The 22,777-nt window shown below is 43.9% G+C and overlaps 1 protein-coding gene across 1 annotated transcript in view; it reads right to left on the reverse strand.

The window, feature by feature from the left end:
* Window positions 1–21,850, reverse strand: part of zbtb11 (zinc finger and BTB domain containing 11) — a 37,987-nt gene extending 16,137 nt beyond the window's left edge. Inside the window, exons 1-8 of the mRNA XM_084309240.1 lie at window positions 21,361–21,850; window positions 20,849–21,099; window positions 18,299–18,530; window positions 15,833–16,962; window positions 14,946–15,251; window positions 13,555–13,960; window positions 7,176–7,293; window positions 351–509 (exon numbers count right to left, since the gene is read on the reverse strand). Of these exons, the coding sequence (XP_084165366.1) occupies window positions 351–509; window positions 7,176–7,293; window positions 13,555–13,960; window positions 14,946–15,251; window positions 15,833–16,962; window positions 18,299–18,530; window positions 20,849–21,099; window positions 21,361–21,670 (2,912 nt within the window). The 5' untranslated portion in view covers window positions 21,671–21,850. The remainder of the gene's footprint in view (window positions 1–350; window positions 510–7,175; window positions 7,294–13,554; window positions 13,961–14,945; window positions 15,252–15,832; window positions 16,963–18,298; window positions 18,531–20,848; window positions 21,100–21,360) is intronic.
* Window positions 21,851–22,777: the final 927 nt, after the last annotated feature.

Here is a 22,777-nt window from a genome sequence, read left to right on the forward strand (position 1 = left end):
TAGGGTACAACATTTATGGTTAGTATATAAGGTAACAGCGTGGTTAGGGTTTGGGTGAGGCTATTGGAAAAGTATGTCTCAGTAGTCTTTAGGTAAAGGCACTTGCCTCCCAATGCGAGTGCTCCGGGTTCGTTCCCCAGCCAGGGAACTCAAACGTTTTCCGAAAACGCAATATATGTACTTATTTGTAAGTCGCACACATTGTACATTTTCGTAAATGTATCAATATATTACTTATGGCTATAACATAATGTACAATATGTAGCTTTTCCCTGTGGTACTACTTTATTTACATCATTTACACGAGATTGGGCTGTGTGTCCTACCACCAACCCCTGGTAAACACTTACTTATAAGGTTCCGCCACACTGTGAGACTTGACGTGAGAGTACCAGTCCTTCTTCCAGCTGTAGGCCTTCCCACACACCTGGCACTGGAACGGCTTCAGGCCCATGTGCTTGTTCATATGCTGCTGGAGGTCCTTGGCTTCGCAGAAGGTCTTCTCACACCTGGGAGTGAGAGACGGAGCACAAGCGAGATGGGTGACGCACTCCCATTGGAAACGCCCTACGTTACACTAAACCCTTCACCAGGTGGTGGAGCTTTTGTTTGTCCGAGGGAAGCAACTGTTGCGATTGGATGATCAAGAAAAGAGGGCATGTTTGAGGTAAGTCAATTAGGTCAGTCGATTAGTATTTTTTTTTGTAATTTCCTGATAATCTAGTACATCTCTGGTAAGCACAATATTTAAGAGGTCCTTTTGCATGACTCAACATGGGAAACAGTTTTACAGATTTGTCGATTAAATCAACTGATCATCGTCCTATGACTATTATTCGACTAAAGATGTATTTAATAATAATAATAATAGATTGAATTTTAAGAGAGAAGCGCCTTTCTCAGACTCAAGGACACTGTACAAGGAAAGGATGGAAAAAAATAAAAGTAAGTAATAAAATTGAAAAAATATATATAATAAAATACATAAAAGATCTGTGTATAGTAACAACAAGAAAAAACAAATAAGATAAGAGATAAAAATAAATAAAAAAAAGGAGGCAAGTTCTGTCCAATTGGATGAAGTGGTTAAAATTAACAAACAAACAAACAACAAAACAAAACAAAACAACGGAATCTGTGGCTTAAAAAGAGTCAGGGGTGGGCTACTTGGGAGCGGGGCCGTGTTGCGTGAAGGCAAGTGTGAACAGGTGGGTTTTTAGCTTGGTTTTGAAGAGGTTGATGGTGTCAGAGCCTCGGATGAGGGGGGAGAGGGAGTTCCACAGTCTGGGGGCTGCTGCAGCGAAAGCTCGGTCTCCCAGTGTGGAACGCCTGGTGCGGGGGATGGTGAGGAGGTCGGAGTTGGAGGATCGGAGGCCTCGTGCTGGAGTGTAGGGGTGGAGTAGGTTGGTCAGGTAGGAAGGGGCCAACCCGTGCAGGGATTTGTAGGTGAGGAGGAGGATCTTGTAGGGGATTCGATAGTTTAGTCGGGACGAAGAGTTAAAAGAAGAATCCCTTGGAGGGAGTTTGGGTGGAAAAACATAATTAGATTCTTTATAACACCAGAAATACAGGGCAATTACATGCCAACACAGAAGCCATGTTGGAGAAAATGTGGGCAAGTAGTAGCGAACCACAGAAAATCACGGAAATCACAGAAAAGAAACTATTGGGAGGGATAATAAATGAAATAGTAGGATATGAAATACCCCAGACAGGTCAAGTACTATACCTAGGGAACTTGACACAGAAAGAAATTCAGGGAGAAGACAAATATCTGATTAAGATACTATTAGTAGCAGCCAAGAAAGTATCGACTAAACTGAACACAGACGAAGGAAAAATGGATAGAGATAATAGCGGGGATACAGGAAATGGAGAGAATCACACATATGCTGAGGCTACAAAAGGAGAAATTGGAGTCAAAATGGGAAAAGTGGGAGGAATATAGGAAGAAAGGAAACGACATCACAGAAGAATGAAAAGGAAACAAGAAAATAAATTGAAATGTAAATAAACAATGTATGGACCGATGAACCCATGTCACTCCTTTTTATTTATTTTTGTCCCCCTTTTATTTGTTTTTTGATATTATTTTTTTTTATAATTTTGTCAGTAACTGTATCGTCTTTGATGTTTAAAAAATGCAAAAAAAAAGAAGAATCCCACCCATTTTAAGAATTCACATTATGTTCTTCCTGTGCCCCAGGATAGTTGAGTCAGTATGTCAACACACACCACTCTCTCCTAAAGCTATAAACCAGGGCCCTGTTTCTTGTACGTGGTTCAACTAAGTCGATCAAGATGTCATTATCCAGCTTCAGTTAACCCAATGTTTGAAGCCGGGATTTTCCTGTTTCACGAAGGTGGATTCAGTCTCGTTAACTCAAGCCAGACTTGCGACTCAGGCTAAATGCGCGCGGCCGTTTTAGGTGAAAAGCCAGCACGTATCGATGGCAGAGATCCTGATTCTCAACGGCATTGATTGATTAATTGATTTAAGACTTTATTGACAGATTGCAATACGGCTCAATCGCCTCGCCGACAAGTTAAATGCGTTATCTATAGGCTAATTCTAAGTCCCTCATTACCTCAATCAATCAGATTATATTTCTTTAAACTTGCCTGCTGGATTGAATAATCAAATGAGATCTTGCTAGCGAAAATAATTAGTTAAATTGTTATACAGAATTACGATACGGCTCTCTTACCCATTGATTGATGTATAGTCGATCTTTAACTTATCTCCAATGTGGTCTAACGGGTTGTTCTTTTGACTTTCACACAGACGACCGGGGTTCGAGACCCTAGTCGTCTCCTCCTTTTTGCAATATAGGAATAATTCAATTTGGTGCACGTTGAGAGCTATATAAAGAATGACATCCTCAATGCATGTAGATTTATAATATTTTAACTTAAAACTATGCTACCTTTGCGTATAATCATTAATATTATATTCAAAAAAATCATATTGGAAACACCGGATTTTGAACCCTGGTCGCTGGGTTGGCAGGCTTGAGCACTACCGCTGGGCCACTGTGCCAGATGGGATAAATTCATTGTTTATACATTAATGAACGAGAGACCCGTGTTTAGAATATCCTTTGTTTTGAATGAAGTTTATCTCTTTATCCTCATTCATTAATGTGACGTCAACGGCTCATTCAATTTCTCAAATCCGTCAAACAGTGCATCTCATCAGACATCTTAATCCCAGTTACAATTGAAATAACCACATAATGTGTACATCGCACGAGCGAGCGCCACGGTATATATAACGTGCATTGTTTAGGACAAAGTGAATTTAGTATCAGCATTTTGGGTCTATTTTACATTTCAAAAGCCCCCTCTGGAAGAATGGAGCACAAAAACGTAATTCAGAATGGTATAATGCAGATCGTAGACTGTGGGAATAGTTTCAGGAAACGGGCTGTCACTTCTTTGCGGGGGCGTGGCGATAGTTCAGGCTAACTTGAACTTGAACTCTGCTTTCGACCAGGCTCAAACCTTTGGATCTGTTGTCATGGTAATTTGGAAAATCCACGTACTGGGAACCGGAAAGTCCGGCTAACTCAGTTATCCAGTTAAAGTTATCCGGCTAACTCAGTTATCCAGGTACAAGGAACGGGGCCCAGAGAGAGAAGCCTCTCTGAACTCTCCAAACCTGTGTTGTAAAATCGGGGGCTGCTCCATAGACAATGAACGGGGCTCTGATTCTATGGAGGCCATAAAATGTTTGTGTGAGCCGTTAGCTTTTAATTCTGGTTCAGACTCTCACAATGCTAGGATCAGGGTTTCCGTTAGAAAAAATTGTTGCTGGTCTCAGGGTCCGGTAGATTTAAATCTACCGGTCAAATGAGAGAAATTCCGGTCAGAGTTTATTGAGCTTAAAAATAATTGACATCCTCAAGGCATGTAGATTTATAATATTTTAACTTAAAACTAGGCTACTTTTGCGTATACAATCATTATATTCCAAATAAAATAAGTCCCGAGACTCGTGCTGCTGCCGACTTTAAATCAAATAGGTGTCTGTGGGCAGTCGCCCGACATAAATAAACAGCAGTCTGTTATAATCACATTTTTATGAGCTAACGAATTCCATTATATTGGACATTTGTATTAATTATATCAAGCGAAGAACAGAGAAATTTGGCAGAGAGAGACGGCAACATTATCGTGGGTTTGCGTGATGACTCTCTCCACCTCGCAACGACTTATTTGCAAAGAGTATGGCGCTGCAGAGCAGCAGATTCAGCTGTTTTTTGGCTCTATCTGGGGACCGCTCAACAGCGCCCCCCACCCAACAGCTGAATTGCCAATGGCTGAATTGGAGTACTGCACTGTGCCGCTGCTGCTCCGGCTCTGCAGCTACACATGCACTCGCAAAACCCAGCACTAAGCTCTCGCTGACAACATTATTATACCTGCTTGGTGAAGCAACGATGAAACAAATGTAATGATTGTTTCGTTCATCGCATAGGCTATTTAATTTTAGCCTATTTTAATACAATCAAATTGTGCTTAGAGGGCATTATTTTCACCGGACATTAACGGTTCCCGGTCGCGGCTCACGGCGACGTGATGAAGTGACGTCATCAGTTTGTGCCTCTCTGTATCGAAAACTTAGTCCATTTCCGGGTTTTTTTCGGCGTGGCATTATGACGTGTCCTTGAAACTACACGCTACTTTTTATTTTGTCTTGATAAACCAATAAATGAATGAACCAGGATCATTTCAATTCGATGCTAAATAAACGTTTACGCACGCGTAAAATGTGCCAGATATAATTTTACATGCGTTACATTTTTATCAATATCTTGGTCATTTTTTGAGCTAGAATGAAACGGAAACGTTTGGGAGGAAGTGACGAAGGAGGCGGAAGTTTACTGCCAGAAAGGAACAGTAGAAGAAGTCTCCATGTGCGCAAAAAGTTTGTCTAAAAGATAATTTCTGTGGGACAACACCGTTTTTTCAGTAGTTGTAGTTTATAGTTAGTAGTTCGACTTGTATAGCAGTAGTAGTAGTTGTAGTAGTAGCAGTAATAGTAGTAGTAGTAGTAGTAGTAGTAGTAGTAGCAGTAGTAGTAGTAGTAGCAGTAGTAGTAGTAGTAGTAGTAGTAGCAGTAGTAGTACGACGTTGATGATCCATCGTTTGTTGGTGATGGTGACGAAAGGTCCACTGATCATGACGACAATGAAAGGTAAAGACACTTATTTTGGACTTTGATTGCTTTTGTTTTTGTCAAACTTGTTGGGAAAGGCAAAGAAAGGCTTTCACATGATAAGTGCACATGATGAATGCACAAGTACATGATGAATGCACATAAGTGTACATGATGAATGTACATGATGAATGTACATTACAAGTGTACATGATGAATGTAAATGACAAGTGTACATTATAAATGTACATGATAAGTGTACATGGTAAGTGTGCATCAAGAGATTCCTTGTTGAATGTTGAAAATAATGTGCTTTTTATTGTTTTCTACAGTGAGGAGGAGGAAGGAGCAGAAGCTCTGCCTTCAACCAGTTCTGTGAGACATGGAAGGAGGGTAGACTTTGTACGCAATATATACAGAATGGAATATTGAGTGTATATACAGTGTGTGTGTGTGTGTGTGTTGTATGAGCAGTGTCTTATATGTACAATGTGTGTGCCATTTATGTGCAGACATGATGAGCAGCCTGCTCCAGTCTGACGCAGGACAACCCAGGCCAGGCCAAGACGTCCAGCCCAGGCAGGAGATCAGGCAGGAGATCAGTGATCCTGATCCAGCCCCTCAGCCCCTCCGGTTCATGCCGTGCAGACCCCCAGGACCGCAGCTAGACCCCCATGCCACGTATACACAGGTAACACCTGCCAAGGCGTTACAGTTTGACAGGTGCAATTTTTTTTTGGATACGCCTCAGGCATCCTGCACTCTATATGACTGCACTCTAGTCATATGTGTACTGTATAATATGTATATTGAATATCCCACAATTTAATTATTTAGTAATTTTTTACTGTAAAACATTTTTTTTTTTACTTTTTTTGTAAAAAGAAATTCCTTTACTGACTTTTTGTTAAAAAAAAAGCATGCTGGTGATCATTTCCAGTTGAGAATCAATTTCATCTGTGTTTATTACCTGTGTATGGAGAAAATAATGCTTTGTAAATTGAATTCTGATCTGTTCTCTTATGTTTATGTAAATATGCTACCTGAGGGTGCATTTCCACTGTTTTATATCCTTGATTTGATATGTTTGCATTGGTTCATACTAAAAATAACACATTTTCTCAATCCGATTTTGTGTTTTGTGTTGTACATTATGCAGTATACAGTATATACAGTATTATACAATATGAAAACTAACTGTCAGGTCATATATGTGAGGCTGTGCTGAAAAAAAAGATACCAAACATACCATGGTAAAACATTTTAAAATGGGAATTATACAATTTAAATCAAAATTAGCCAAAACATATGAAATATCCCAAGACCCAGAAGGGTTGACCGGAGAGATTAAATATGTCGGACTTCAACAGATTTTGCCGGTCAAATACCGGTAATTACCGGCTAACGGAAACGCTGGCTAGGATATAACCCTCATTTGAGTGTAACAGCTCACAAAAACATTTTATGGTCTCAAGCACCCCCAGATTTGTCTGTCACATCCCAGTGACATCACCGATTGGAGGGGTCTCTCTCCGATATCTAGCTTTAGGAGAGAGTGGTGCGTGTTCACAAATACTGACTAAAGTGTCCCGGCGCACAGAGGAAGAGGAACATATGTGAATTCTTATAACGGGTGGTGTGACTGTATTCAAGAGAGGCAGAGGCCAGAAAAGGTTTAAACTGACCAAACCCGTTGTTTATTAAACCCATCGTGAACTCAAAACAGAGGTGTTTCTCTGACAAACAAAACCAAAAACTTAACGCAATCCCGAGCCAACAGAGCACACTATTTGATGAGGTGCCACAGGTGCGGCATACACCTCATTAAAGTGCTTGGCATTGGGAGTCACTCGTCTCAACCAACCAGCCGACTGCCAGCTGACGAGACTCTCCATCGCCTCTCCCACAGGGGGTATGTGGCCAAAGAGGAGTCATACTCACTCAGAACACCTCACACAGACTCTCCATCGCCTCTCCCACAAGGGGTATGTGGCCAAAGAGGAGTCGTACTCACTCAGAACAAGCGAATGGCCGGACGTCAGGTCTACGCAGGTGCTTCTTCAGGTGCTTGCTCAGAGCAGAGGCCCGATGGAAAGTAGTCCCACATGTGTTGCATAGGTATTTTGATTCGCCTGTAAAAAAAGAAAAAAAAATCAAAAATCACAGGGTACTTTATTGTAAACAATGACACTAGAATATCACGTGGTAAACGTAACCACTCTCATCTTAGGACAGATTGCCTTGTACGGACCTTAGGGGTGTGGACATTTCTGGATTCTAAGATGCATCGCGAGGCGGACGTGGACAATTCTGCATCGATGCAGTGACAGAACATAATCGATTATTCAAATAAATAACTCTTGCTAGCTTTTATGTTATTTTACAATGTAGAGCTTTGGGATTTGCTCCACAACTATAAAGCGCCTTACAAATCAAATATATTATTATTATATTATTAAAGGGAAACTATCTTATAAATGGCCTTTTCCAGTGGTTTGCATTGTTTTCTAGCAATGTGGGGTTGTACCAACACGGACTAGATGTGAAATTCTCATTCAGTCCCATTCCTCCAGTTCAGCTGAGACAAGATCCTCCCCCACTAAACCAAGCCATTCTGAATTTAGTGGATCTGTGACGTGTAAGAATTCTGATCTGCCACCACCCACCCACAATCAACTGTGATACGTTTATATGAGCAGCGAGTGGAAATAATGTGGAAGCGGTTTAGACAGCAGAGACCTTCAGCTGTTCACACACACACAGTGAATCACACACAGAACTAGATAAACGGGTGGGTGAGAATGGGACTGGGGGGGAGCTCTCTCTCTCGTATCAGCACTCGCTGTATCACCGTCAACCTGTTGCAAAATATCATAGCGCACGCTCCCACGTGCGCCCGTATTCCGATCCGTGCAATAATATTCACGGGGGTATATATTGTCATTTATACAACGGCATGCAAATTTCTCGATTCTGATTGGCCATTTACACGTCTTTATTGGCAACAATCCACGGTCCTGGGCTCAGGACCCGCCCACAACCGAATCACATATCACTCCCCGGCTCACTCCGGGAGAAAACAAGATCGCGGACAACAAATGGATATGTTGATAGCACCATGACGACTAAATATGAAGCGATTCTGTCAAGGGGAATGTGTTAGTCCTTTAAACAATGTTGGATGATGTAATTGATGGGTCTTGAGTCAATCTAGAACAAAAGAAAAATCGCGGATTGATTGATTGATTAATTGATTGATTTAAATTTCTACTTCCTTCCCACTGACTGCAGCGTTCACTCTCACACTGTCCGACGCTGGCGTACCCACAAACACACACACACACACACACACATGCACCCACACACACACTGTGACACACACACACACACACACGCACACACACACACACACACTCCTGTCTGCAACAGCGGGGGAGTCAGACTGAGAGAGAAGCAGCGCTGTTTTAACTCTTTCAATGCCATGCCTGGTTTTCCATTTTACCGCTTGAATGCCACCATCCGCGCCAATGTTAACGTTAATATCGCCTAATCTATGTTTTAAATTATGGCTATGTGTCTAATCTGCCCATCGCATTATCAAAGACTATTTTCCAGACAGTGCTGTGAAGGCAGATTGTTTTTTTATCGCGTCGTTGCCGTTTCAGAGCAGTTAGAAAAGCCCCCGTTTTGATATAAAAAACAGCTCATTCCGGAGCATTCTATGAAAATCGTCTTTTAGTGGAATATTCCACAACGTTGATATTCGTCGGCCTTTTTATGAATCGTTTTCAAATAAACGCTAGATGATCAATATTATACGTGCACGGTGCACGCACGCACATTACGGCCGCGCGCGGATAATCGCCTCGTTGATTTCCTCTCGGAGTTTTACATTGAAACCGAAAGAAGACATTTCACAAAACAGCTTATAACTTCATCAAACTTACTCTGATTATCCTACCACTGATAACATAGAGTCCTTACCTGACATCAGATGGTATCCAACTGGTATATTCCAATTCCTGATCACCATTCGAAAAAATCGATACGTGTATGGATCCAACGCGACACAGTGGATCTCCATGATCCGAGGGGATCTGAGGCTCCAGAATGAACTCTAGTAACCCCGGCTGGATCAGTGAACTGGAAAATGTGGAGTACCGGATTTTTTTCCCCATTCATTTTCATTGAGTCCATTCCAAAATCACTTATGTCATCTGGGAGACGACAGGGGGCGCTTTTTTCCACAGTGATCACCGGCGCAGCTCGGCAATACTCGGGTAGGCTCGGGTGATGCAATAATTTTTCAGATCGAGAAAAAAAAAAAAAAAAAAAAAAAAAAAAAAAAATCAGAGAAATCTCGTGAGTGGCTAGCAACCACCTATAAAAAAACACGAGAAATCTCGTGAGTGGCACTGAAAGAGTTAAGTGAGCATGGTCTATTGAATTGATTGATTGGTTGATTGCTAATTTTATTACTGTACCCCTGGTTTCCAACTGGTTAAGTTTAGGCTAAAAGAAATAAATAAAAAAATAGGGCGAAGAAAACGTTTTTTTCCTATAGGGCAAAGAAAACGTTTTAATTTGTTTTATACAACGGCATGCAAATTTCTCGATTCTGATTGGCTGAAACAGTCATTTTACACGTCTTTATTGGCAACAATCCACGCTGCTGGCCCAGGACCCGCCCACAACCGACCCACATCACATCACTCCGCCGGATCACAAGAAGGTGGCCAATAATCTTTACAAATGGATATGTTGATGCGACTAAACGACTAAATATCAAGCGATTCTGTCACAGCGAATGTCTTAGTCGTTTAAACAATGTTGGATGATGTAATTGATGGGTCTTGAATCATTCTGTAACAAAAGAAAAATCACGGATTGATTGATGGATTAATTTGCGATTTTTTTTTCAATTTCTTTTTCCTTTCGACTGTCAGCGCTCGCTCTAGTCTCCACCCACCGCCACACCCCCCCCCCACACACATACACACGCACACGCACGCACACGCACACACACACACACTCTGCCTGCAACGCGGGGGATAGTCAGAGAGCTGGGTGCTGCGCTGTTCTAAGTGAGCATGGCCTATTGAGTTGATTGATTGATTGATTGATTGCTAATTTTATTACTGTACGCTTGGTTTCCAACTGGTTAAGTTTAGGCCCTCTACAGTAGGTTTAAAAAAATAAATAAAAGAATAGGGCGAAGAAAACGTTTTTTTCCTATAGGGCAAAGAAGACTTTTTAATTTGTTTTACCTACTTTATATAGAAGCATCTAAGAATGAAGTTCTATGGAAAGTAGGTCTGCATTCCCTTAACAATTGTGTGTATTGAGCCGTACTGTATTGTACCCATTCTGCATCTGGTAATAAAATTTTCAATCAATCATTCCAATAATACACAGTTGGATGTGTTAGTTGGTTGGATGCACTTCAAGCTGCTTCCACATGAGGCAACTTCTCTCAATCATTCCAATAATACACAGTTGGATGTGTTAGTTTGGTTGGATGCACTTCAAGCTGCTTCCACATGGAGGCAACTTGTCTTTTTTGTAGTTGTGGGAACTACTTTTTCTGGCGGATGGTTTTTTCAATAAATCTTCGATTAATGTGTGTTTATTGTATAGAAATAAGGTTGGATAATCTGGCAGTTGTATAAAAGCTTTACACCACTTGTAGTCGTGATTTGTGACCAATAAACCATGCCTAGGGGGGTCTAACGACCCTCGGCTGCGCCTCGGGCCTAACGACCACCCCTAGGCATGGTTTATTGGTCACAAACCACTCCTGCGCGTGATGTAATGCTTAATTAAAGGGGACATGCGTTGCTATTCCTAGCACTATTTGGGCAACTTTAGACAATTCCTGTTAGTCTATTGAAGACATCTGTATGTTTTTTTTCAAACAAATTCATTGTTTTATATTTCTAATAAAGTACTCAAAACCATCATTTTTCAGCTTCAAGATTTCAGGCTGTTATGGCCTGGCTCCGCCCATAAGCACTTTGAGTGACAGTCAGTCCACACAGTCTGCGAATGGTAGACAGAGAGAGAGGGGGGGGGGGGGGGGGGAGAGAGAGAGAGAGAGAAAAAAAAGACAGGCAGTCTCTTCCTTTCTTTTTTTCTCTCCCTCTCGGGTGTGCAGCGCGGCAGCTTGTGGGGGGGGGGCTCCCTTCCTCCCCTCTCCCGTGTGCCGCACGGCAGGTCCCCCCCCCCCCCAAGTGCTCCCTCTGTCTCTTTCTCTCTCTCTCTCTCTCCCTCCAGAGTGCATGCAGAGGTGTCGGGTTTCATTCTGCCTCGCAGTATGAGGAAGTGGTTTCCACTCGCTGTCTAGTCTAGGTAGATTGTGGGCGGGCATTAGCTACAACCACAGAGCCAATCACATCACTGTCTTCTACCCAGAGCCTGAGTAACGTCATTCAGGCCTTCAAATCAGGATGGCCTAATTTACTGGAGCAGGAAATTATCTGAGCTGAATCAGAGCAATCCGCCAATATGGTATTTAGACACTAAAACACGGTCTCATTCTCCAACGGACTTACGACAAAAAGGGCTTTCTCTTAGGGCCATTTGAGACCTTTTCGGGCAAGACATGAATATAGACAATATATTATAATATAATATTAATTATATATGTTTTATTGGGACGGTTGGTGAATCCAAAAATCTGCCCGAAAAGGTCTCAAATGGCCCTAAGAGAAAGCCCTTTTTGTCGTAAGTCCTTGGAGAATGAGACCCAAGATACTAACTCCTATTACTATAATACAATGCTAGAGACTGAAAAATGACATTTATAATGCATGTCACCTTTAAAACAAGTTAGCAATGCATTGTCCCGTGGGATTATGCCCCCCCCACAGTGACATTAATTAGTCCCTCTCTATCTCTCCCAAAGGTATCTGCCAGTGCAGGTGGGTGACTGTCACTCAAAGCGCATTGCGAGTATGGGCGGAGCCCAGCCAAAAACAGCTTGGAATCTGGAAGGGCAGAAAGTGGTCCACCAAAGAAGTACTTGATTAAAAATACATAACAATGAATTTTATTGAAAGAAACCTTACAGATGTGTTCGATAGACTCACAGGAATTGTGTAAAATTGCCCAAATAGTGAAAGAAATAGCTAAATAGTTCCCCTTTAAAGCTAGTGCTCTGGTCATGCATCCACTCAACTCATAGAAAATACAGCATCAGGCTTTTCTAAAAGTATTGATACTACCGGTAATACTAACCGATACTGATACTAATAAAGAGTATTGAACCGTTTTTAACAGCTGGGTATTGAGATACCTTTCTAGGTCCCAGCAATGGTCATGTGCCTCCTCCTGGTGATTTGGGCCCTCTTGGGCTTTTTGTGAAGCCAACAGTCACCAACCTAGGGGTGAAATTCGATTGTGACCTAAAGCTGGACAAGCAGATCAATACTGTGGTGGGAAGGAGCTTTTTCCAGCTTAGGAGGCTGTCCAAGGTCAAACCTTTTTTATCCCGTTCCGTTTTTGAAACGGTTATCCATGCTTTTATGACCTCTCGCCTTGATTATTGTAATGCCCTGTACGTGGGCGTCAGTCAGGCCTCCCTCTCTCATTTGCAGTTGGTGCAAAACACCGCTGCCCGTCTGCTGACGGGAACGCGAAAGAGGGAGCACATTTCCCCTGTGCTGGCTGCCCTCCACTGGCTTCCTGTGCGTTTTAGGATTGATTTTAAGGTTTTACTGTTTGTTTTTAAATGTTTGAACGGCTTGGCACCGGGTTACCTCTCAGACCTGCTGGAACCCTATGTTCCTCTAAGGTCCCTCAGGTCCTCTGACCAGCTCCTCTTGGCCGTTCCAAACTCCAGGCTGAAGCTTAGGGGGGACCGTGCTTTTGCAGTGGCAGCCCCAAAGCTCTGGAATGAGCTGCCACTACATGTTAGGCAGGCCCCCACTCTGCAGGTGTTTAAATCACACCTCAAAACACACTTATTTGCTCTGGCTTTTGTTTTTTAAACCGTTTGAGAGATTGGCCTTTTTATGTGACACATTGTACTGTTTTATTATGTGTTTTTATTACATTTTTATGTTTTATCCTATGTTTGTGGACTTGTACAGCACTTTGGTCAACTTTGTTGTTTTAAATGTGCTATATAAATAAAGTGGATTGGATTGGATATCTGTATCATGCAACACTAGTAAAGACATTTATTTTGACATTCTGATTTAAGAACTTTCTAAATAAAAGTTAATATATCTGACTGCTTGTATTAATTGGTGAAAAAGTAGCCATGTGCAGTAATATAGATTATAAAATTGAGGATGTAATATGTTATTGAGCTGCATCGTAGAATTTAATCGTGGACAGCTGAATAGTAATCGAATCGTGAGGCCAGTGAAGATTCACAGCTCGTACGGTACCTGTGTGGAGGCTGGTGTGTTCCTCCATGCTCCTCTTGCTGACGAACGTCTTGGTACAGTACGTACACTGGAAGTGCTTGGACTCGTCGTGGAGCGCCTTGTGCAACTTGAGGCTGTGCTTGTGGGCGAACGTCTTGCCGCAGACCTTGCAGGCGTGCGGCCGGACGCCGGTGTGGTTCAGCATGTGGATGCGCAGGGAGTAGAGCTTGGGCATCGTCTTCCCGCAGATGTCGCACACGAACTCCCTCTTGGTGCGCGCGGCCACGCGGGTGCCCAGGACGCCTCCCTCGCTGTGGGCCGACGGGGGCGTAGCGACGGGGCCGGGCGCCCGCTGGCTGCTCTGCTGCTTGTGTCTGGCCAGGTGCGCGCGCAGCGAGGCGGCGTACTGGAACTCCTTACTACACAGCTGCAAGAGGGGACACGGAATTAGGGATGCACCGATCCGATATTGATATCGGCCCCGATATGACTAAAATAGCTGGATCGAAAAAAATAAAAGATATTGGAATTCTTTTATATATATATATATATATATATATATATATATATATATATATATAATAAATAAAATAAATAACAATTCAGTACATTTATATCTATGTGTTAATTTGTTACATTTTGTTTCACTAAGTTAGGAAAGTAATGTTTTAAGTCAAGCCGGATGTTGCCTTGCACAAAAGAATGATCCCAGTCTCTTCCACACAGTGAGGCATACAGTTTATTAATTGAACAATGGGTATCGGATCGGTACTTGGTATCGGCCGAGGTATCGGTATCGGGACTGAAAAAGTCGGATCGGTGCATCCCTACACGGAATACGACAACACGGTCACAAACATTTCAATGACTGTTTACAGTCATACAGTCATGGATCCACGTAATTATATGCCCGAACAGTATCAGGGATATTATGGATTCACTACATCGACCACCACTGATGCTATGCGTGAATTAGTCTATCAGCTGATCCATTAGTCATACAGCCATGAAACTGATATCCAGAGATGTGTCGGGACCTATGAGGAACATGATCAAACGGTGGATTGAGGATGTGGGCCGTTTCCGACAGCAAATCTCTAGTTAATTTGTGCTGGTAAAACCAAATACAGTAAAATAATGTTATACCGTCAAAAATAACAAAAACATTGTGATAGATAGGTATGGGTCTCATTTTCTACTGATGTGAAAATGTGAAAAGTGAGTTGCGAGCCCCGCTTTGTTCATGTACTACTGGTTTTACAGTTTGGCGTCAGCACCAAGGAACGGAGGATGTGCGTTATTTATTTTTCTCTCATTTATACTGCACACATATTATTACCACTACTATAGATCTACACAGACAGATGCACAGAACTAAAAGAAATGACTTGTTAAGCAATGTTGATACTTACACTACACTTGTATCCGCGAGCTTTTTCATGTTTTAACGTGTGCATGATGAGAGCATAGCGCCTCTGGAAGGTCATGCCGCACTCTGAGCACGTGTGTTCCCCGTCGACCGCGCTGTCCGCCAGGGCCGGTCCCGCCTTGGACCCCGCCTCTACCTCTGCCTCCTTGGTCCCGGCGTCCTCTTGTAGAGCTTCAGATTCTGCCTCGGCCTTTGGTTCTGCGTCCACTTCGGCCTCCACCTGGCTCTCCACCTGCCCCTCCACTGGCCTCTTGGGTGGCCGTCCCCTCTTCCCAGGCCTCGGGCCCACCTACACACAAACACATATAGACACACACACAAGTCCTGCATCAATTTCAAGATCCTCCTCATCACCTACAAAGCCCTTCACTCCCTTGCTCCCCGGTACCTAGCTGACCTTCTCCATCGCGCCCCGGAGGCTGCGGTCCTCTGACTCCGGTCTCCTCTCCATCCCCACCACCAACATGCGGACTGTTGGTCCCAGAGCCTTCTCTGTGGCCGCACCCACCCTCTGGAACTCACTCCCTTTAAACACCCATAGTGCTACATCCCTGCACTCAATCCCAACTCAAAACCCACCTCTTCACCAAATTTGTAAATGACTCTGCCTGATGATTTCCCTTTTTCTTTCTTTCCTTTTGATTATTAATTTGTTGTTACGTTGTTCCCTGTTCCCCTCCCTTAGCTGCCCCCTCCTGTTAAGCGCCTTGGGTCTCCTGAAAGGCACTATATAAATTTAAGATATTATTATTATTATTATTATATTCCTCTCCATACATTTAGTACTACTACTAACATGTTAGGTCAACATGCACCCCATGCATAATCATCTTACATGGGACACTTTTATCTGAATGCGTAGTACGGCACCTTAAGGGTGGTGAGCTCCTCCTTGTCCTCCTCCTCTTCCTCAAGGCCTAGGTGGAGACGTGCGTATCCTCCCTTGCCCATCGTGGGCTGCCGCAGGCGCCTCTTATACCGGTCATTTCCCCTGTCCTCCTGCCCATCCTCCAGGCTCTCCTCCACGTCTGTGAGGAGAGGCTGCGGCACCACCTCCACCACCTCCTCCTCTTCCTCCTCCTCCTCCACCACCGGTGTGACTTCCTCCTCCACAGTCTCCTTCTTCACCTTGGCCGGGCGCCCTCGCTTCCGTTTCTGGGGCAGCACGGGGAGATCATGCGGCTGCGGCGGGGCGGACTCCACCACCGCCTCCGACCTCGTTTCCCGCGGCGACACCGCCGCCACCTCCTGCACGGGGATCACGTCGGCCGCCACCGCCGCCAGCTGCACGAGCTCGGAGGGCATCACCGGGTCCACGTTGATGATGAAGGCCTCCGCCTCCTGCACGGGGAGCACGTCGGCCGCCACCGCCGCCAGCTGCACGAGCTCGGAGGGCATCACCGTGTCCGGGTCCACGTTGATGATGAAGGCCTCCGCCTCCTCCACGGGGCTATCGCCGTCCTGCGGCTGCTCCATGGCCAGGCACGCAGAGACCACTGCGAGTGACTCGCTGGCTCCGGCCTGACCGCTGTGAGTGACCACGGTCATGGTGTCCTCCCCCTCCGCATCCTCTCTGCTGCGGGAGATGAGGGTCATGGTCTCACCCCGCTCCACGGCCACCGTCTGTCCCGCCTCACCCTCCACGACGTGGGGGACCAGAGCCACGTGCTCCCCCGCCAGGGCCTCTCGGGTCACGGTGGTGTGGGTGACCACGGCCTGGCCGTCGCGCTGTATGGTCACCATGTAGGCGTCGGAGTCGTCGGCGAAGCCCTGCTGATCGTCGGACGGGCCGGACACCACCATGTGGGTGTCTCCCCGCTGGTAGACCGTGAGCTTCTGCGCCTCCACCTGCTTGTGCACAGACTCGCAGATCTGCAACACCTCAGTCATCAGCAGGTGGCGCGCCAGGTTGGCGATGTCCGCCATCACGCAGAAGTTGAAAGTGAGGGACGAGGTGTAGGCGAAGTCCAACAGAGGCATGAAGCTGGCCTTGGTGAAACCTGCCGAGAGAGAGAGGTCAGAGTTCACTACGCAGCAGCAGATGTGATGCAGCCCGGTGGTTCAGTGGACTACTATGTCAGGGGTTTGAATCCGGCATAATTTATTTATATAGCACGACACACAGGGAGTACATTTCAATGTGCTTTAAGTAGCCTATATTAGACTGTCAAGTTTTAAACTGTGGATACCAAACAGAGAAGGTAAAGACGACTTTGAACTGTTAAACAGTAATCCAGAACCATTGTATTGCACTGTAAAAAACTGATTTTATATGTCTGCACTTTATGTGCTCATTTTATGTCTATTCTACTATTATATTGCACTGCACTGTTGCACTATTTTACTCTGTCTATTACATCTTACTTTTTTTTATTATTATTGTCCATTTAAAACTGAATCAAACCATAAACAAGGTGGCCTGTTGGGATGTTAGATCCTAATGTGAAAAACTGATTTTATATGTCTGCACTTTATGCCTGTCTTTTTTCTGTTGTGAAGCACTTTGAGCTACAGTCTCTGTATGAAAGGTGCTATACAAATAAAGTTTATTATTATTATTATTATTATTATTATTATTATTATTATTATTATTATTATTATTATTATTATTATTATTATTATTATTATTATTATATTAAAAAAGTTCATAGAGCACATGATTTAAAGGGAATTGAATGTGCACTATGCAGTTTCGGAGGAGGGGGATTTGTTTGCAAAGTCTGCAAAAAAGACATTTAATGTAATTCATAAAATGACTCTTATGTTATCATGAAAACGAAATCATTTTGATGCAAATGTGAGCCTAGAATATGTCTGCCAACTAAATTGTGGGCCCTGCCTTTGTAAACGACGGCAGTGAAACAGTGTTTCCGGGGATCCAGGGTTCTTCTGAGGACAGTTCGTTTATTCAGTTGTGAAAATATAGATAACTTAGAAATTATTCACTTCTCAGACTCTCACAAAACTACTTAGGACACCTTTAAATTAAAAAATTATATATTTGAATTAAATAAATAAATAAAAGCCAGACAATGAAAGGAAAAAAATATGTGCACGCTTGCAACACCCACTGAAGCAGAAGAGCTTTGAAATGACAAACAGAAGAACAAGCATGAATTAGCAGTAGCCGAGGCCTTTTCATGATAGGCCACTCCTTTTAGCCAATTGGCATGCACAAACACACACACACACACACACACACACTTGACCTCCCTGCATAATCTCAGCCTCCTAGGGCGAAAACTGTGGCCGCTAGAGGGTGAGGAAATGTTTGTGGACCAAGCGACCACCTGACGGACGGCCAGACAGAGTGACCTATAGAGCTGCTGTTCTCACCAGAGAGGTCGACCACGGCCTCGTGCGTTGACACGGCGCCCTTCTCAACAAAGAGCTCATGGAAGTATTCGCTGCAGGCCGCCAGCACCGCCTTGTGCGCGCGGTGCTCCTCTTCCTCGATCAACAGGGTGATGTCACAGAATTGATTAACGAGACGCTGCTGGTTGAGTTTGTCCAACATGGTCTGGCTGTGCTTGGACATGAACTGATTCACCTCCCCCTTGCTGTCCACCTGCAGGTTGGCACACAGAACATGAACACATTTTTATTAACACATTAATTGCCAAGAACGAGTATACTCGTTATTGGCCGCCATGCGTTGAGTGCCAACAATGAGTAAACTCGTTGTTATGATCGTTATTTCTTTTATTCGCTATTGGCATTCATAATTTATCCAGGAAGCCTCCGGGAGCCAGCTGGAACCTGTCTGATATTGCAACGCCTCAATACTGCCGCCTGGTGGATTTCGGGCAAGTTACACTCCACTCTAAACCGGAAGTGGCGCTCTGTGCATCAGGGAAAAAGCTCCGGCAGAGCTATCTTGTAACGTGGATCAATATACACACCTCGAGTGCATCGGATCGCTTTCGAGACGCAAGAATCAATATGCTTTCGGCGTTTATTGCGTCATACAAACCGAAAATGGATCTAGCAGATCGACGTCAAATAATTGGAATTTTTTTCTCCAGACGCATCGGCCAGAGGCAGGGCTGTACGCTAAGCTTTTTCACTAGGGGCACACTTGCCCCTAAATGAGAAATTTAGGGGCAAATAATATTTTTTTAGGGGCAAATTTTTAAATAACTATTTTACCATTATAGTAGGGCTGGGCGATATGGCCTCTAAATGATATTGCGATATTTTTTGGCCATATCACGATACACAATATATATCGCAATATTTTGACATTTCCTAAAGCACTTAAAAATGCTTGATTTAACCCTTTGATGCATACAGTCACGCCAATATGATGATTATAATAAGTCCCTGCAACATATGTTTGCATTATTAAACCATGAAGATGCTTTAAAAAATAATTTAATGAAAATGTACTAAGAGTAGTCTACTGACACACTAATAAAAAAAATTATTTACATCTAAGACTATTTATATAAAAACTCTTGGGTGCCCTTTTTTTGCACAGTACTGTGTTTTCTATCCACTTTAGCCAAACACACACACACATATATATATATATATATATATATATATATATATACTACTGTGAGAAAATAATAATTACACACAAAGGGATAATGGCTTATAGCAGACTTAATGATTTTAGAATATTTCAGATAATGAAATTAAATGTTTATCATCAACTATCCAGTTAGTATTTATACTGTCTGTAACGTTTGGCTACTTTAAATCATTGAATGTAGAGAGAGAGCGAGAGAGAGAGAGGGGGCGAGAACGCACAAGAGAGCCAGCCCCCCCCCCCCCCCCCCCCCCCCCCCCCCCGGGTTTTGTTCTAGGTTCGCGTTTTGATCGTCTAAGCTGCCGTAGGTGATGACGTCACACTCGAATGTAAACAGGAAGAGTCTAACACGGAGATGGAAAGTCACAGTGGTCGATGATATACAGAAACGAATAACTAATAAATATGAAGTTATGTTTAAACTTCTGTTGTCAAGCGTTGTCACTTGTCAATATAACCCACCCCCTTTCCTCACTTTTCCACCGTCCCTGCTTCACTCGGGACCACCAGCTAACGTTAGCCCATTGCTCGTGTCAATTAAATTGCATGTTATTAAATGTCCGCGCTGGTCTGTCTAATGAAATTACAACCGCAACATTATGTCGCCTGTACAGCCCTGGTTGTAGGCTAATGTTAGTGTAGTGAAATGCGAATGAAGGGGTGAAATCACTATTCGCAAGCTTGCGAGTAGATATAATTTTTCATTCGCACCGGCCAAATTAGGGGGCAATTTGCGACGATCTCGTCGCAGCGTACAGGCCTGGCCAGAGGTAAGAGGAATATAACGTTATTTCCATCTCGATTGTCCATTTATTTCATTGCAATCTGTCCGATCAACGTATGGTGTCTTACTAAAGAAAGCAGTTAGTGACAATCAAGGAATCATAAACGACCCCCCCCCTTTCCTTCACGCATGATGGAGCATAATGTATGGCGATCATATGCATTTGAAATTTTTAATATAGCACGTATAGGGACGAAACGCCAATCGATAATGTATAATACGCGTTGGGGCCTATAGCGCGCGTTCTAGGAATTACTGCTATACAGTCTAAAGAAAACATACTTATATTCTCGACGGTACTAACACGACAATGTATGAATGGAAAAATATAACGTTCCCACATCCGGAACGATAGATACCCGATGTTGAATGGGCCATAGTAATGTCGATATAGCTATAATATTTAAAAAGTTATAGCCCTGCAAAGAAGGTGAGCCACTCCATAGGCTTACAGCACTGGCAGAGAGTGGTAAAGATTGGCAAACTGCATGGCACCCAATGTGTTAAAGAGGTGAGGGATGATTAATGACTGAATGTCCCAACCCAATCACAACGTCATGACACTTACAAAGACCAGCTCGTGCTTGGCCACCACCTTGGCCACCTTGGACCTGGGCTGACAAGAAGAGCCGATCAAGTCCAACTCCTCATCACCCTCTTCCTCTTCTTCCTCCTCATCCTCGTCCTCGTCATTCACGTGCACAACCACCTTGCGTCTCCCTTGCCGCGTTGGTCGAGGTCCGGAGCCATCGTCTGTTATTCGCCTGCTCTGACATTGGCCACACTCTCGGATGTGATCTTTGACATTTTTCAAGATACCTAGCACGTCAAAACAAAACATGTCGTTAAGAGACTGCGCAATATTTTCCGCCTAAAAATGAACATAAAACTATTCCATGACAACATTGCCATGGTGTGAATAAAAGCCACCAGTAGGTGGAGTTAGAGAGCAGCTATACATTGGGCTGACGGGTGGCGTGTCAGATGACTAACGTTAGCTTGTGTTTACCACGTTCCTCAGCGGACAGTCGATAACGTTGTTTTAATGATCATAATAATATCCTTCATTGTTTATCTTACCTCTCCACCAGTATTTTTGTGAAATTGACTCCCAGGTGAGTTGTTGGTGTAGGTGTTCTCCTCCTCCAGTAATGTGCGACTGGTCGATCAGTTCCTTCCTCCGTCCATCCTGCAGCACCACCTCCAATTCTGTGAATTCATTGTGGCCTTTCTGACGACGCTGATAATACAAGGTCCCGTGTCTTACTACATAACAGGTGGCGGCTTTGCGTATTTTTCTCTTGGTGTTGCCCTGCGTCCCCGGTGCGTATGGCTCCCGCTCGTCGGTCAGATACCGTATGATGGCCAAGTAGCTTTCCTCGCACGACATCTCAATCAAAACACGCTTTGTCCACTAAATAATTGATATAATGCGACGGGGTCGCCCTCTTCGAACTTGTCACATTTAACTATACATTTTACGCTTTGTTGAAGCACATCATAACACGAAACACGAGATATTATTTCAATATTTTAAATTGTTTTCTAAGGTGGAACTGCAGTTCTTGACCGTCAGGGCCGGGGTGAATAGACAAAATGGCTGCTGCACAACCGGATTTTGCGTAAGCAATGGCGGAAGATAAAGGACAGACAGACCACTGCACTTCCGCGTTACATGGAGCTCGTGGGGGGGGGGGGGGCTAGCACATGCATTCACGAGCTCCCTTCCCCCTTCTTCCTGCGTGATTACCAAAGGTAGCCGCATTTCTGGCAGACGCTCTCTGATTGGCCGACGCCAGTTTCTACACTGGTTAAGCTTAGGCACTCTTCGAAGTTGGTTAAGATTAGAGTTTGTCTTAGAGCGTGACGGCAAGTTCTTTCGACGGTTAAGCGTAGGCACTCTTTCGAAGTTGGTTAAGGTTAGAGTTTGTCTTAGACTTAGAGCATGGCGATAGAACGCCAGGTAGTTTGCAGGCTGTTTGACGTGGAAATGGGCAAAGACACAGCTCGTCACGCTATTGGGCGCACATGTCACATGACCAGAAACGTCTGCCAGAAATGCGGCTACCTTTGGTAATCACGCCTTCTTCCTACGCACCGCTGCGTGAATACTTTCCGCTTTCTCCCATGAGATCAAAATACCGGAAGTGTTGCGGTGGTCTTTCACGCGTGTCTTGTGCATATCTTTCCACAAGAGGGAGTAGTGTCCAAACTTTTCAGATACTCGAACTATATGACGTGCTCTAGTAACAACATTTGGTCCTCCAGGCTGGGGTGTCAGTCAGCTGCAACAGAAAGGAGACTCGTTGGCCGAAGGATTCTGATGATTATCGCAGGGACAGTCTACTTGGCTTTGATTGATTGATTGAAAATGTTATTAACAGATTGCAGAATGGGTACAATACAGTACGGCTCAGGGGGGGACCCTGATGTAAACAAGACGAAAGTCTTTCTCTGGTCTGCATCCCCTTAACAATTGTATGTATTGAGCTGTACT

The sequence above is a fragment of the Notolepis coatsorum genome, assembly GCF_963971535.1.
Source record: "Notolepis coatsorum genome assembly, chromosome: 2".
Taxonomy (NCBI): Eukaryota; Metazoa; Chordata; class Actinopteri; order Aulopiformes; family Paralepididae; genus Notolepis; species Notolepis coatsorum.